The sequence below is a fragment of the Pseudomyrmex gracilis genome, unplaced genomic scaffold (genome assembly GCF_002006095.1).
Source record: "Pseudomyrmex gracilis isolate BER0280 unplaced genomic scaffold, ASM200609v1 scaffold_841, whole genome shotgun sequence".
NCBI classification, from domain to species: domain Eukaryota; kingdom Metazoa; phylum Arthropoda; class Insecta; order Hymenoptera; family Formicidae; genus Pseudomyrmex; species Pseudomyrmex gracilis.
The window spans coordinates 13,151-29,079 of NW_018021425.1; the positions used below are offsets into that span (position 1 = coordinate 13,151).

The following is a 15,929-nucleotide window of genomic DNA, read 5'->3' on the forward strand; positions in this document are numbered from 1 at the left end:
CGGTTTTAATTCAGACTTCAGTGAAGACTTAGAATGGCGTATGGACTAGCAATAAGGGAGAAGTCAGATGGTGCGGAACTGTCGGAACGTTCGTGATTGGTCGTGACTTGATTCCGTCGATTCTGCAATCAAGTCACTACTGAGCCATAAAGAGCCGTTTACAATGGAGAGTTGTAGGCCGTAACAGTAAGAAATTGACAAATCACAATCGATTATTCTTCTGTACTTTGTCTGTGATTGGTCAATTTCTTACTATTACGGCCTACAACTCTCCATTGTAGACGGCTCTTAAGAGAGTCTCCATTGTAGACGGCTCTTAAGGGAGATGCGCAAAACGGACGAGTTTTTGTTCATCCATTTCTCTTCTCAAATTGAACGCGGTATAGCTAGAAAGCGCCCGGTATTTTCTAAGTGTTTTTTCGAACGCAGCTTATTTATTAACATCAACACTAAACTAAGGCCCGAATTCATAGTCGTCTCTCAGATCTCAGATCTCAGATCTCAAGAGAGAGAGAAAGAGAGAGAGAAAAAGAGAGGAAAAGAGATGAGATGAGATCTGAGATCTGAGAGACGACTATGAATTCGGGCCTAAGCCAAACTTGAACAGAGGTTATTTTATGACGTTTGGGCTGGTGTTTGCTAAGTAGTTAATGTTTTTATTATATTGTTCTCGATTGTTTGGGAACTTTTGGATAATAGTTTTCTCTGTACTCAGATTGCATAAGTTTTGGCGCACAAGTTTTGATCTTACACAACATCAATCAATTAATCAGCGTTTGTCAAGTAGCCCTCCGAAAGTTAAAAAACAAATAGATCTGAACGAAAAAGTTTTTTCTATCTATTAATAGAATTTGTTTATTTTTTCTATTAATAGTGTATATTTAATATATGCATTGTTGAGATAGTTGTAGACACAGTCAATATTCAACATCCTGGATTCACAAAGTTTATTTTCAAATAATTTACATACGCTAAAAACAGCCTAAATGACGGTAAGAATAATTGATTTTATTTTTTGTGAAAATTAAATAGAGAAAATGAAGATTTGCTATTACAAAAAAATTTATTTTCTGCATGTACATATGTTTAAGCACATATTAAGATGTGTTTATAAGTGGATGCATTCAGCAGAACACAATAGTTATGAAATAATTTATTAATAATAGTGATAGTCTAAAATAATTATGACAGTCTAGTAACAGCCCTTACGAAAAAGAACTACTGCCGATTACATATAAATAAAGTCAGTAATATAAATATTACTGACAATGACATAAGAATATTATTAGATATTACAGAAATCACTGAAAATATTACTGGCAATTACACAGAATGCCAGTAATTTTTTCGTACCACTGCCGCAATATATTACTGCCAGTAATTCTTTTTCGTAAGGGGAGCACTCAGAGCTCAACTCAAAATTATAATATATATGTTCAGTGACTACTTTCAATTTTGGAAACATTGTATATTTAAAACATTAACAATTTAACTTTATATGAAGTTAAATTATATGTACAATATTATTGTTTACAATACCAAAAGATTTATAAATGTGTTATAAAATGATACAAAAAAGATTTCTTGTAAAATGTTTGTTTTCTTACATATTAAATCAATATATCATGATTTTGTTATTAACATATCATCTTTTAACTGTTACCTTGTCTGTGTGATTTTTATGAATACACATTCTTTCTTTCTATATGATTTTTTACTAAAGATTAGAGTTTAACAGTTTTAATACTATAAAGTAGCATATGAATAAATATATTAAGGCCCTTGAACCACAAAAAAGTTGAGTCAAGTTCTAATATTGATATCTGGCAAGAAAAAGAATGTTCAGTAGGAACTTTTAAAGCTTATATCAGACCATAAATAATAAAAATTATAGATTATTAATTAGTAAAAAAATTAAATTAAGATTGAGATTAAATTGAAATTTTATCAATCAGAACAAAGTTGATTAAACTTGAGTAGTTTATTAAGTTTTCTTTATTTTGATTGGCTAAATTTTCTATCTTATCTGTACTTGATACAAACAAAAAAGTCGAAAAAAATCGGTGTTTTGTAATTATTGCATTCTGTGCTGAGCATAGATGTTGTAGTTATACATGTATATTTGTATATCCCTCTGTCTGTTATTTTTTTTTTTTTTTTTTTTTTTATCACAGAATACTATAGATGGGACACATTTTTATTCATCACAGTCCAATTTTCAACAAATAATGGGTCAGCAAAATGCACAGCAGCAACAGGTTGAGCCTTGGATGCAAACACCTCAAGTACCACCCATAACTATTCCATGGAGTGTATCAGAAGCACATCAAACAGAAGTAATTAGATTTACAGGAGAGACTAGTTCTGGACCAATAGTTCATCAGAAAAGAAAATTAGATATGCCAGATCTTATAGACACGTAAGTACTTATTATACTTTAGATCATGGGTGTCCAATCCGCGGCCCACGACAGCTAATAATGCAGCCCCACAAAATCATAAACTTTTAACATTATTATGTGATTTTACCAATATTTTTTATGACTCGATTACGCGGTGCTCGAGCGCGGACTGCGTTCAATTGTTGCGGAAGCAACATGTGATGTGATACACGTGTGTTTTGTTTCAAGTAATTGTGTGTGGCGGGCGTGAAAGGCGGAGTTAGCATCGCGCAGTTTCTTACACAGCGTTCAATTGTTGCTTCTGCAATGCTGTGTTTCCTTTGCTTCACAATCATGTCTTATCTATGTCATCACTTTTTGGCAGTATGTACATTTGTAAACAACTATTTTCAAGGATAAAGCATACAAAGAGTGAAATCAGATCAAAAATTTCTGATGAGATTTTTGAGAATTCACTAAGAATTGCAACCACTTCTATCAAACCAGACATTGTGTGATGCATTAGTTTCACAAAAACCAAATCAAATATCCCATTAGTTTTATGTTTGTTTTATGTTCTCCTTTTTTCAAAGTTATAATGAAAAATATAATTTTTTAATGAAAATGTTATAATAAAAAGTAAAGGAAGTTTTGTTACTTATATACATTACCTATATTATATATGTATATTGTATATGCCCAAGACACTTTCTTTTCACTCAACGTGGCCTCAGAAAGCCAAAGAGTTGGACATCCTTGCTTTAGATATAAAAACAATGTTTTATTTTGCTAATTAATTACAAAGTACTTAATTAGCGAAATAATACATTGTTTTTGTTATTTTTAATTACAATATCTTATACAACATATAATTTTACATTTAGGCATCAAACAAAACAGTTTATAACAGAAGAGAAAATGGCTGCTCATTTTAAAAGTTTGCGTATTAGTTCTACTTCTGAATCTGAAAATTCAATGTCATCATCTACAGATCATACATTATCTTTCTCATATAAACAGTCAGATATGGATTTAGATGTTGATGCAACAAATGCAGTAAATACTTCACAAAAAGGTGATATACATCCAAGATTAGTTCTTTCAGAAGAACTTAAGCGAATGCAACAGGAACCTATATTGCCATCGACTCTTTTATCTAAATTGTGAGTATAACTTATTTACATTATTTGTTTTCTATCATGAATGTTTTTCTATATATATGAAGATATATATTTCTCTAACTAAAAGAAATAATGCAACCTTTACGAGTCAAGCGCTAGATATACGCGCAAAATAAACTTTTTTAAATTATAAGTTAATACATAAGTTAATACATATTAACACACATATTAACTCGAAAAACTACTTTTATTCAAAAACCAACATCAAATAATTAACATATTGAAATTTATATCAGATAGTATAGTTTGCATCTCATGTATAAAAAATTTTTTCAAATTAATGAAAACAAACTATTGGAAAAAATACATTATTCTTATACTCATTATTACATACAGGGTGTCAACAAAATACCGTCCAGTAAGTACATAGCGTTATTCCTCATTAACCTTTAGATTGCCAGCATTTTCCATTAAAATAGTTTTTTTTCTCAAAACTTTGTGTATATTAATAACATACACGTTATGTAGAATCTCGAGGTTTATATGAAGCCCTAAAAGGGGCTTTTGCAACGGGGAACGAAGGTCACATATGGGAAAACATTTTTTTCTGAAAATTGCCATATTTTAGTTTCTAGTTTGAGTGTAAATCTGTGAAATTTGGAACTTACGAATAATACTGACGATATGACCGAATATAAATGAACAGGCTTCTATTGAAAAATAGCGTAGAATAAAAGGAGAACAATTTCTCATTTTTGCGCATTATTCACTATTTATATATCTATTTTTTTTATATTTCACATATTCTATAATTTTTATTCTTCTGTTGAAATTCGTATGGTAGAATCGTGGACAGTAAGTGACACCCATCTGCGTGCGCGCGCGCATGTGTGTACGTGTGTGAGTGAAATAAGCGAAGTATTAATATTTTTCAAATGAATCTGTGATTAACTAAAGAATAATACCGTAATTGGTATTTGGCAAATATAAATAAACACACATGTTTACATATATGTATATATATATATATATATACAAAAGCGAATATATTTACTGTATATTTCCTTACAAAAAAGAACTACTGCCGATTACATATAAATAAAGTCAGTAATATAAATATTACTGACAATCACACAAGAATATTATTAGATATTATTAGATGAGAATATTATTAGATAAGAATATTATTAGATATTATTAGATATAAGAATATTATTAGATATTACAGGAATTACTGAGAATATTACTGGCAATTACACAGAATGCCAGTAATTATTTCGTACCACTGCCGCAACATATTACTGCCAGTAGTTCTTTTTCGTAAGGGTTTACTACTAGGGTATATATGTATTAATTGGTATTTTAACGATCAATTGAACTCCTTAGAAATATAGAAATATCAAAGCCAAAAGGGGCTTTTGCGGCGGCCTAAAGAAAATTAAAAACTGAGTCGAAAAGTCCTAAATCATTTTTTTCTATTATATGTAATAAAAGATTATATGTAATATTTTTTTCTATTATATGTAATAAAAGAGTAATTATTGAGTAAATCCGGCCAATCAGCGGCCACTTTTAGTTAGGCGCACGTCAGTGAGTCGCACGCTTGGTAGTGTGCGTGAGCGCTTCGCCGCTGTACGAACCGGGAGTCGGTGGCGGCACGGCGACGACATTATGTCTTCACGTATGTCGCTAGCATAAAAAGCTAAAGGTCGGTGCTGATTGGCTTGATTTACTCAATAATTACTCTTATTACATGTAATAGAAAAAACTGGTTCAGGACTTTTCGACTCAGTTTTTAATGAGGAATAATACTATGTATTTACTAGGTCTTTCGTTGATACTCTGTATATAATTTTTTATAATTAAAAAAATATGAAGAAAAAATTTATATAAAGGGGTGTGAATCGGGTAGTTTGAACTGGTTGCAAGGTGTTGTGCAGTAAATGACAAAATGTATTAGATATCCTACGTTTCGGCTTTATTCCATAGCTATTATCAGTGGATTACATTATTTACAAATTGTATGGCAGACTTGAAAAATTAGATATAAAATATGAACTGAATTAGATTATAAATGAATAAAATATAAAATAAATGGCTAATAATAATTAAAACAATAAAACAATTAAAACTGAGATTCATCTCGGGCTCTGTGAAGTCTTTAACTAATAAATGAATGATAAGTCGTTGAGAGCCGTTCGCTGGATGTTATGCAGGAAATATGTCTGTATATATATGTGCGTGTGTACACATATATAGTCGAATTCATGTTTGCGAGACAAACTCCAAGTGCCTCGGTAGCCTAATAAGGAAGGCGACGGCCTGGAAAGCCGGAGATTCCAGGTTCGACTCCTGGCTGAGAAGTTTTTTTCGTAATATTTTAAATTAATTTGGGGGGATATTCGGGGTTCTTCATATACGAGATGCAAATTGAGCATTCTATATGATTATTAGAATTGTAATTACAATTCAAAAAAACTCACGTGAAAAAATGTGAATTCGACTATATATGTGTACACACGCACATATATATATATATAGACATATTTCCTGCATAATATCTAGCGAACGGCTCTCAACGACTTATATATATCATTCATTTATTAGTTAAAACAATAAAAACCATAAAGTCGTTGAAATCCATGGATGTAGGTGGAGGGTAATAAATTAATACTAACTCGAGTGTTTCTTCTTTAATTAAACGGAATGTTTCAATCAAATATATTTGTGATCATCTTCAGCCAAATTACAGTACAGAAAAAATTTTTTTAACAAGAGTTATGTACGATTAAGATATTATTATCGTCGCGAGATGGTGAAAAAACATAATAGTAAAAGTAAGAGTCGTCGTCACAATTAGATTAAAAAAACTGATTTATTTATTATTTTAACTCACAATTACAATTTCACTTATATTTAGTTCACGACGCTTACAATAATTACTTACTTAGACAGAACGATAGAAAATAATCTGGTGAAAACTGACTAACTCGACGTAGTTCGGGTCGGCCTTTTTATACTGAAGACATGAAAGGTTCTGGAATTTTCCTTATGTGGAAATTTTTAAATGGACTTATGAGTCAGTTCTTTGGATAAGATAGGTACAGGAATGTTTCATGCAATAGTGTCTAATCTCGGGTTAAAGTCCTAGAGATAGAACTAGCACGAATGTTCTAGGCGAGGGTCACAAAATAAACGTACCTTATAAACGGTCGAAAAACAAACAGTCACAATATGCGACGAGTCAGAAAACCCAAACAAGAATAACCGAAGATGGACGGTTATTAACAAGTCATATCTCCGTATCCATAATTACTTTAAACCAAGGGATGGTAATTAAACATTAATATAATCAATTCAAGTAAAAAGAGATAGGGAAATGGCAATAACGAGCTAACACCAGATGTTCAGGTACAATTATTTTTTAATTCAAAGATTATAAAAATTTTTTAACAAACGTTTCGATCCACTATGGGATCTTCTTCAGTTTTTTAATAAAAACTTACAAAAAAATAATAATCTATTCAAGATCATGAAGAATATGGATAAGAAAGGATACGTTACATAGATATACAGTATGAGAAAAAGAGACGGAAATGACAATCACGTAACCGTCAGTATTACGCAAAAGGACGCAAAACGTCCTCCCGCTTCGAATGTAACTGACAGATTGAGAGATCCCCTTTATATACAAGATACATATAACGGTCTCATCCCCACCACAACGCTTTAACCGAAGGAAGATTAAGTCGCCTTGTAATTTTCCAAAAATAAAAAATNTGGTTTCAGCTTGTCCGTGTCCGACATGACGTTAATTGAATTGCTTTGTAATTTGATGTGTATCATTTCGGAAACGGATCTCTTGAAAAAGGAAGATTATGTGTCCAAAACTTTGACATTTTGCCAATTGAAATTATGGTCCGTGTCAATTCTATGCTATGTACATGCTAACTACAGAAACATTCTCCACGCGACGATTAATTTGATTTTTGTGTTCGGAAACCTTAGTCTTGAGTTGTCTCATAGTCTGGTCCATGTACGAAGCATCGCAATCATTACATTGCAATTTATAAATTACGTTTTTTTGTTCAATATCTACAGGATCTTTGATATTTTTGATAAATCGATTCAATTTATTCAGACTTGTATAAGCTAACATATTTCCATCTTCCGTTTTCAACGATTTTGAAATTGTGTGCGATATTTTATTAAGAAAAGGTATAACGAAATAATTTTTAAGTTGGTTTTTGAAGTTGACTCCAAACTGTCCGATATTCCGTTAATTTTGTTTGCAATCAAATATTTTACGCGGTCATTGATGAATTTAAAAATTATTTCCAACGAAAAAATAAGAAAGAATCCCGTCAAAAACATTTTTGACGGGATTCTTTCTTATTTTTTCGTAAATGAGGGGATCATCAAGTAAGCCATTAATTTTTTCAACATTAACAGACCGATCAATTCAGTCAAAAAATATTAAAAAGTGAACAAGTCAAAGAGTAATAGTCAAAAGTAATGAAGTCAATAGGGAAACGAAGTAATTATATATAGATTTAAATTTAAAAAATTAATAAATTACTATGAAAGGTAAATGTAAACTAGTATCAACTTACTAATTGACAGATTATCAAATTGACTCCTACTGATACGCAGCACACAGCAACCAACAAAAACTCTCAACCGTCATAATAAACGTATCAAATATAAATAAGCAATGTCGTGACAACAGCCGGCAATAAGATTGACAAACGTCAAAGTGGTAGGAGAAACAACTCACGTGACTGACTACCGAACTTTTTGATCAGGAAAATATAAATCGGATCCAAAAATTCAGTGTCTTTCATCAAGAGGCACGGTAGTGCCTCGCGCCAAGTCACGCACAACAAAGTGGCACTCGAACTGCGCGAGCACACTGTGCCTCTTAGACGCGAAAATCAGGCATTTCAATGAAGGGGAGATTTTTAATCAGCCATTTTTTAATAATGACTGAACCGATCGACTTCTTTTTAGTCTCGTTCAATTCATTTGTTGAAAAAATTTAAAAAAAAGTATTCTTGCGTTTTTGTTATTTGTTTCTGATTTCTCGAGATATACGACGATTAAATTTTGAAGTAAAAAATTTACGATTCACAAACGTAGTCATCGTCATTATCGTGCGACCAAATTGTGTGCATGTTCGTATGCCTACTGCCAGATGGCATACATATACGAGCGTGTTTTAAGACGAAAAAGAAAAAACACAGGAAGTGAGTTAGAGAGAAAAAGAGAGAATCACGTAGCACCATGCGTAGCACGAGGTAGTGCCGGTAGTGGTTTGCGTTATTCGCGCCGGCAACACTTCCGACAGTACCGATCGCTTCGACAATGTTCCTTGTGGCGTAGTGAATTCGCGCCGGCAACACCTCAGATATAACTTTTTTTAGTAAACTGTATTGAACTTGGCACGAAATAACTACAACCTATAACCTTTCAATTTATAATCAAATTATGATAAAAAATTAACTTAGAAAACGGATAAAGAAATTTTTTTCGCATCGGCAACATCTTCAATATACCTTTTTTTTGGTTCTTCAATATACCTTTAATCACCTGTTTTGAAACTCGGCACAAAATACCTACAAATTATATACTTTAACTTTATGACGTAAAAACCTAAAACTTAATAAATTAAAAAGTAATAAACTATATACTTTAACTTTATGAAGTAAAAAATTAAAAAGTAATAAATTACAAATTGATTTAATACTACAAAAACTTTTCTCTATAAGACTTGTTTTACAAAATTAAATAATACTACAAAATACAAAATGTGTGATATCTTGAAAAACTTACCTTTTCAAAAAAAGGTAAGAACAGGTGTTAAGTACACGCACAACACGTATGTAAATTAATAAATTAAAAATTGATTTAATACTACGAACAATTCTTTTTTTTATAAAACCTGTTTTACAACATTATATACTACAAAACATTTTTTTTATTACAAGAATTGTTTTCTCTAAAATGTCTTTACAAAATACAAAAAGTTCCTTTTCTATATAAAACCTGGTTTACAAAATATTATATACTACAAAACATTTTTAGAGAAAGATTTAATTTTTTACTTCATAAAGTTAAAGTATATATATTAATAATAAACGAGAAGAAGTAATTCCATTTGTTTAAAGTATATAGTTTATTACTTTTTAATTTATTAAGTTTTAGTTTTTTACGTCATAAAGTTAAAGGATATAATTTGTAATTATTTGTAGTTATTTTGTGCCAAGTTTTAAAACAGGTGATTAAAAAAAGGTATATTAAATTAATGCTATTTTTTTGCATCTTTATGTTAATCATCTCTGAAATTAATCTCCTTTGATGAAATTGTTCTTGTGTCCAAAATTTCAACATTATTCCATGAAAAGTCATGACCAAAATCACTACGATGCTTGCTAATAACAGATTACCGGTCATAATTAAGGTTAAAATTTTTCTGATGTTCCGAAATTCTGATGCGTAACTGTCTACCTGTTTGTCCTACATATGAAGCATCGCACGAAGAACAATTTATTTTGTAAATGACATTGCTCAATGAGTCATGACTAAGTTTATGGACTCTTATAAAAACTTTTCAAATTATTTAAAATTTTAGAGGAGAACTTAAAATCAGTCTTCCTCAAAGACTTTGAAATGAAATCAGTAGTGCCCGGAACAAATGGTAAAGTGAAGTAACATCTCATACCACTCTGAAGCCCAGATTCTAATTTGACTCGCCGTCCACCAAATTAAGTTTGTTAAAAAAGAGATAATGTAATCTTCTCTTTACAGTTTTAAAAATCAAATCTAAAGGAAAATCATTGGCTAATAGAATCTGGATTGCTTTTATTAAATTCTCTTTATAGTATGTATCACAAACCAACATTCTCGGGTCGTTATATCTTAACTTTTTTTCACAACATCGAATTAACCAAAAAATAGGAATCATTTATGATATAATAGATAGGGCAATTCTTCTTTCACATCCGACTTATTATTTATCACACTATTTGATTCAAAATTTGAGGACCCCAAAACGGACGAAACTTGACTCCTTTTTAAGGTCACTCTTTAGGCTGTTTAGAGCTTTCAACTCCAAATCTTGCATAGCGATGTCAGCCATGATAGAAGATAGTGGCAAGCCCATTGGTGCGCCGAAAGTCTGTTTTGAATTTTTTGATCGAATATAAAGTATGTGGACAGACAATACGTAAAAAGCAACCAACAAACATCTGCAATTTCTAAATATGTTCTGAACACAGACCATCTTTTTAATTTTGACTCACCACAAATTCTAGATAACAAGCCACATATTATTATAAACGCATCATTTCTGAAATGTTACACATTAAAACATATCGTAATAACCTGAATGTCATGAATGATACTGAACTTTTAGACGATGCATACTTATCAATCCTTGATAAATTTGACTAAGCGGTTTTTCTTTTTCATATAAGATATGAATGGAGCGTTTGTATTTTTGTACCATATTCATGTTATTTATTTTGTTCAACCGTTCTCTCGACTTCAGTGTTGTCAATAATCTCTTCTGAACTACGACTTTCAGATATGTCAACTTTTCAATTTACACTTACTTTTTATTTTATGTGTTTTGTATATGATACTCACCGATGTCAAACACTCCGAGTCGGAGAGGATGGTTTATTAATAGTATCCCTTACGAAAAAGAATTACTGGCAGTAATATATTGCGGCAGTGGTACGAAAAAATTACTGGCATTCTGTGTAATTGCCAGTAATATTTTCAGTGATTTCTGTAATATCTAATAATATTCTTATGTCATTGTCAGTAATATTTATATTACTGACTTTATTTATATGTAATCGGCAGTAGTTCTTTTTCGTAAGGGATGTCATTTTTAATATTAATTTGTAATCTAATTAATTTTATATTTTACATCTAATTTTTCAAATCTGCCATACAATTTATAAATAATGTAATCCACTGATAATGACTATGGAATAAAGCCGAAACGTAGGATATCTAATACATTTTGTCATTTATTGCACAACACTTTGCAACCGGTTCAAACTACCCGATTCACACCCTTTTAATGATTGATTATTGCGAACCAGAGGACTCTCTTATTTATTATTATTAAAATTATATAAAGAGTATATTGATAGTAAAGACAAGACACAATACTTTATGTTTACTTGACTTGCTGTACTCATGAGAGTTTCAATTAAAACTTTATATGTAGTTAATACCTCATACGTTAAAACTTTATATGTTTTACTTTGTACTTTATACTTTTACTGTATACTTTTACTTTATATATTTATTAGCTTACAAATATTGTATGATCTGAATGTTTCTAAATCAATATGTTGCAAAATGGTAGCAAATATATTGTAAAACTTTGAAGAAAGATAAAAAGGAAGCAATAAAAAGAAATTGAGAAATAAAAAAATATCGTGAAAAACCAAGTAAAATAACAAACATTTAAGTGAAAATTATTTGAAATATAACATTTCGGTAATTATTGAGTATAGGGGAGTAAGGTCCGATGATCTTGACCTAGACATATGTTGTAAAGGGCACTTTCTTGGGTAGTGTTTAGAGGTTTTAGGCGGCGCTCATTGTTAATTAAAAAGTTACTAACAAAAAAGTTTGAAAATTACGATTTTTATTTTCAGTAATAACATGTAGAATAATGAAATAGAATACATTTGCTCTCAATTATCATTTCTAGGAAGACATTTTGAGTTTCTGATACAATGATACATATTTGTAAGCGGTATTGTTGACTACTACTCAGTTGATGTTTCGGAGCGTGAAGTAGCTTGTCTATCATTCCGAGCAAAGTTTCACATAGACACAAGATCGTTGTCGAAAAGAGTGACTTTTGATATGTGTTTCCATGAATTCCTGCATTTGACGCATAATTATCTTTATGAACGTTTATAATGTGATATTGGCACCGGCCCAGTGGTCTCGCGGCCTGAGTGCAGGGGCTGCGAACCCGGAGGTCCCGAATTCGAATCCGCTCACCACCTAAGGATTTTTTCCGGGCCGGTCCCTTTCAACCGAGTATATTGGTTGATTGGCGAACTAAATCGGGCCTCCAAAAATTAATTCGGGTGTAATTCCGAATTAATTCCTCCTTCCCACAAGGCGATCGTAGTCACAACATCCCGAGCACGAGCCCGACACAGATGGGCACGCTCACTGTGAAAGAAGGCCGTGTATCGCGTGGTAGTAGGAACAAAAACTGCACCGTTAGATTTCGAAGGTTGACTATGGAGGTAGTACCCTATACATACTCCTCCTTGATATCGTTATTTGAATTACTGTGACTAAGCCCAAAGAAAAAACACTTGATTTTGTAGAAGAATTATAAGCCTAATAGGACAAAAGAGTCCTCTGGCACTATATATACTTAAATAAAAAAAAAAATAATAATGTGATATTCGAAGCGGAATTCCACGATACGGTACCCGAAAGGAACATTATATATTATTTAGCTGAGATTGTATTTAAACGTAACGTTCAGTATCACTAGCGGATTGATAAATTTTTAACATTATGGCAGCTTTATGTCTTATTTGTGATGTAGAAAGAACAGAATAAGAGTAAAAAATAACAGTATATAATGACTACTTTTTTATGTTGTTCTTGTTCGTGTTGTAAGGCAGAAGAGGGCTTTGTTCTCTCACAGGAAGAATGGCTTTGCCTCTCCCTCTGCCCCCCTCTCAAAAAAATCACGTACACGTACTTTTGATATGAAGCGACATTTAATCGGAACTTATGCAATGAAGAAAGAAGAAAAAATATGAAACGACTTCCGATTAAATATTACTTCATGTCGAAACTGTGTATGTGATTATTTCGAGAGGGAGCAAGGAAAAGAGTGAAGCCACTTCTCCTGCGGGGGAGCGAAGCCCCCTCCTATCTATACGCTTACAATACGAACAAGATTACAAATCTTGATGATTTTTAACGGTCATTTTTGTGATTATATTTTTTATAAATAACTTTTTAATGAACATTGAGCCATTTAAAACCTTTTGAACACTATTCAAGAGAGTGCCCTTTACAACATATGTCAAGATCAAGATCATCGGATCTTAATCTCTTATACTCAATAATTACCACTAAAAAAATTAAGCCATAAAGGTTTTATAAGTAATCTTTTACTTTTGTATATAAAATCTTTTTTGTCATTCTTCCAAAGTGGCAAAGAACATTTATAAGATTTATAGATTTGTGTAAACTTGACACTCAACTTTATCAAACTTAACTTTTTATCTTATAATTTTTTAATATTTTATTTACAATAATGATATTCTTGTAGATGATTGAAACTTACAACTCTTGGAAAAAAAATTTATTCAATTTTAAGCTATAATTGATTTCTTGGTATATTTTTATTTAGAAGTATTTATAGTTATTGGTGTAGTGAAAATTCTATCGTTTGTGATATTATATACGTGATATAATAAAAAACTAACAAGGAGAGAGTACAATGTGTGACTAATCGATTTTGCCGAAACTTTTTGTATCGATAAGTTACTGCCAAGTGTTACAGGGTAAACGCATAAAACTACTCAAGCATTCGCGAGAAAATCACAATTAAAAATTTTCGAGCGACATAAATAGATATGAAATAGAGCGTTTTATCGAAGAGCGCGTGGCGCAGCGGTAGCGCGCTAGACTAGTAGTGGCAGTAGAACGCTGCTGGTTTGAATCTCGGTGAGTTTTTTTTTCTTTTTTTTGAAATGCAATTAACTTGTATAATATGCAATTATTATTTAAAATAAATGTAATAAATTTTTTATTGTGTTAAAATTCACTCTTTCTATTATACATCATCAATTGTCCGCTCCAATTTTTACAAATATGTTAAGATATGCGTGGTTTGCATCCAAATTAACAAATGAAAGAAAAGTCTTCATGAATGTAAATGAAGTTTGTTTCTTATTAGATATTTTACAAACACCTTGTGAATGTAAAAATGCAGCGTTTGTACAATGCGTACATTGTCGACAAAATTATTGTTTTCATTGGTTCTATGATAAATTTCATCCAGCAACATGTAATGTGTCTTCTTGCAGTTAAATAAAACACGTTTCACATTTATTCGTATAGCACTGATTCTTGCATTATATTATACAAGTTAATTGCATTTCAAAAAAAAAAAAAAAAACTTACCGAGACTCGAACCAGCAGCGTTCTATCGCCAATACTAGTCTAGCGCGCTACCGCTACGCCACGCGCTCTTCGATAAAACGTTCTATTTCATATGTACTTATGTCGTTCGAAAATTTTTAATTGCGATTTTCTCGCGAACACTTGAGTAATGCGTCTTATAGTAGTGCGTTTATCCTGTAACACTTGGCATAGTGACCTATCAATACAAAAAGTTTCGGCGAAATCGATTGGTCACACATCATGCCCTCTCCTTGTAAGTTGCAACATTACGACTTTTGCAACTTATAATATTAAAATATTTGCAACTTTCTTTCTCTTAACTTATTTTGAATTGTTTGTGATTATTTGTAAAAATTTGATTATTTCTAATTAGCCTGTTTATGAAGAAAAAATGTTGCAAAAATATAATTTTTACAAATAATGAGATTTGCAAATTTATTTTTTCAAGTGTTTTTTTTTTATCCTATCTCATAAACTTTAATTACAAGCAATAAGAGTTTTTATCGTATCTCATGAAAAGCTACTACGTATAATTTGCAAACAACTATATACAAACGATAAGAGTTTTACTACAATCAACGAACAATTCGGAATCAAAATCCTACTAAAAATTTACTGTAACTTTAAGTCGGCTCTATTTTTTTAAATGACTTATAATTTAAGTTAATCACGAATAAAAATGTTATTACTACATACAAATAACTACAAACAAGATAATAACAATTTACAAGGAAAAAAATTAATTTCAGTAAAGTCGAATGCTAAGTGTACATAGACCTAGTTTACACCGTACATTTTTTTGGTACGCGAATCAAATAAAATTTGTTTTCTAATGTATAATTTTAGTGTTTACATTATTATAAATATGCTTGATACGCGTACCATTTTGATACGATACGCATGAAGAAGGCGTATTGTACCAGTTTAATATGACAACAAGTTACATTATTGAGATCAAGCCGATTTAATACAAATATAGTATAATACGCGTATTAACCGGTTAACTGGCAATGTATCATATATGCACAAACAAAAATCTGGCCAATTCTGCTTATGTATCATATATGTACAATTGGAATAACTTTCTTGATTTTCAAACGATTTGAATGAAACTTGGTATGTAATGGTTTTTGGGGTCGCTGAGTCTGAATTTGACATTAGAATTGTAAAATTCAATATGGCAGACTCAAAATGGCCGACCCAAAATAGCTGCCAAATGTTAAAATATTATCGGG

General features: G+C 31.2%; 1 protein-coding gene across 3 annotated transcripts in view; it reads left to right on the top strand.

The window, feature by feature from the left end:
- The first annotated feature begins 519 nt into the window (after positions 1-519).
- Positions 520-15,929, top strand: part of LOC109861567 — a 32,769-nt gene continuing 17,359 nt past the window's right edge. Inside the window, exons 1-4 of one of the 3 annotated variants that reach the window (XM_020441264.1) lie at positions 520-992; positions 2,175-2,419; positions 3,265-3,543; positions 3,898-3,919. In XM_020441264.1, coding sequence (XP_020296853.1) covers positions 987-992; positions 2,175-2,419; positions 3,265-3,543; positions 3,898-3,919 — 552 coding nt within the window. In that variant the 5' untranslated portion in view covers positions 520-986. Of the gene's footprint in view, positions 993-2,174; positions 2,420-3,264; positions 3,544-3,897; positions 3,920-6,452; positions 6,487-15,929 lie in introns of those variants that run through there. The other 2 variants (XM_020441266.1, XM_020441265.1) reach the window with 2 other exon arrangements.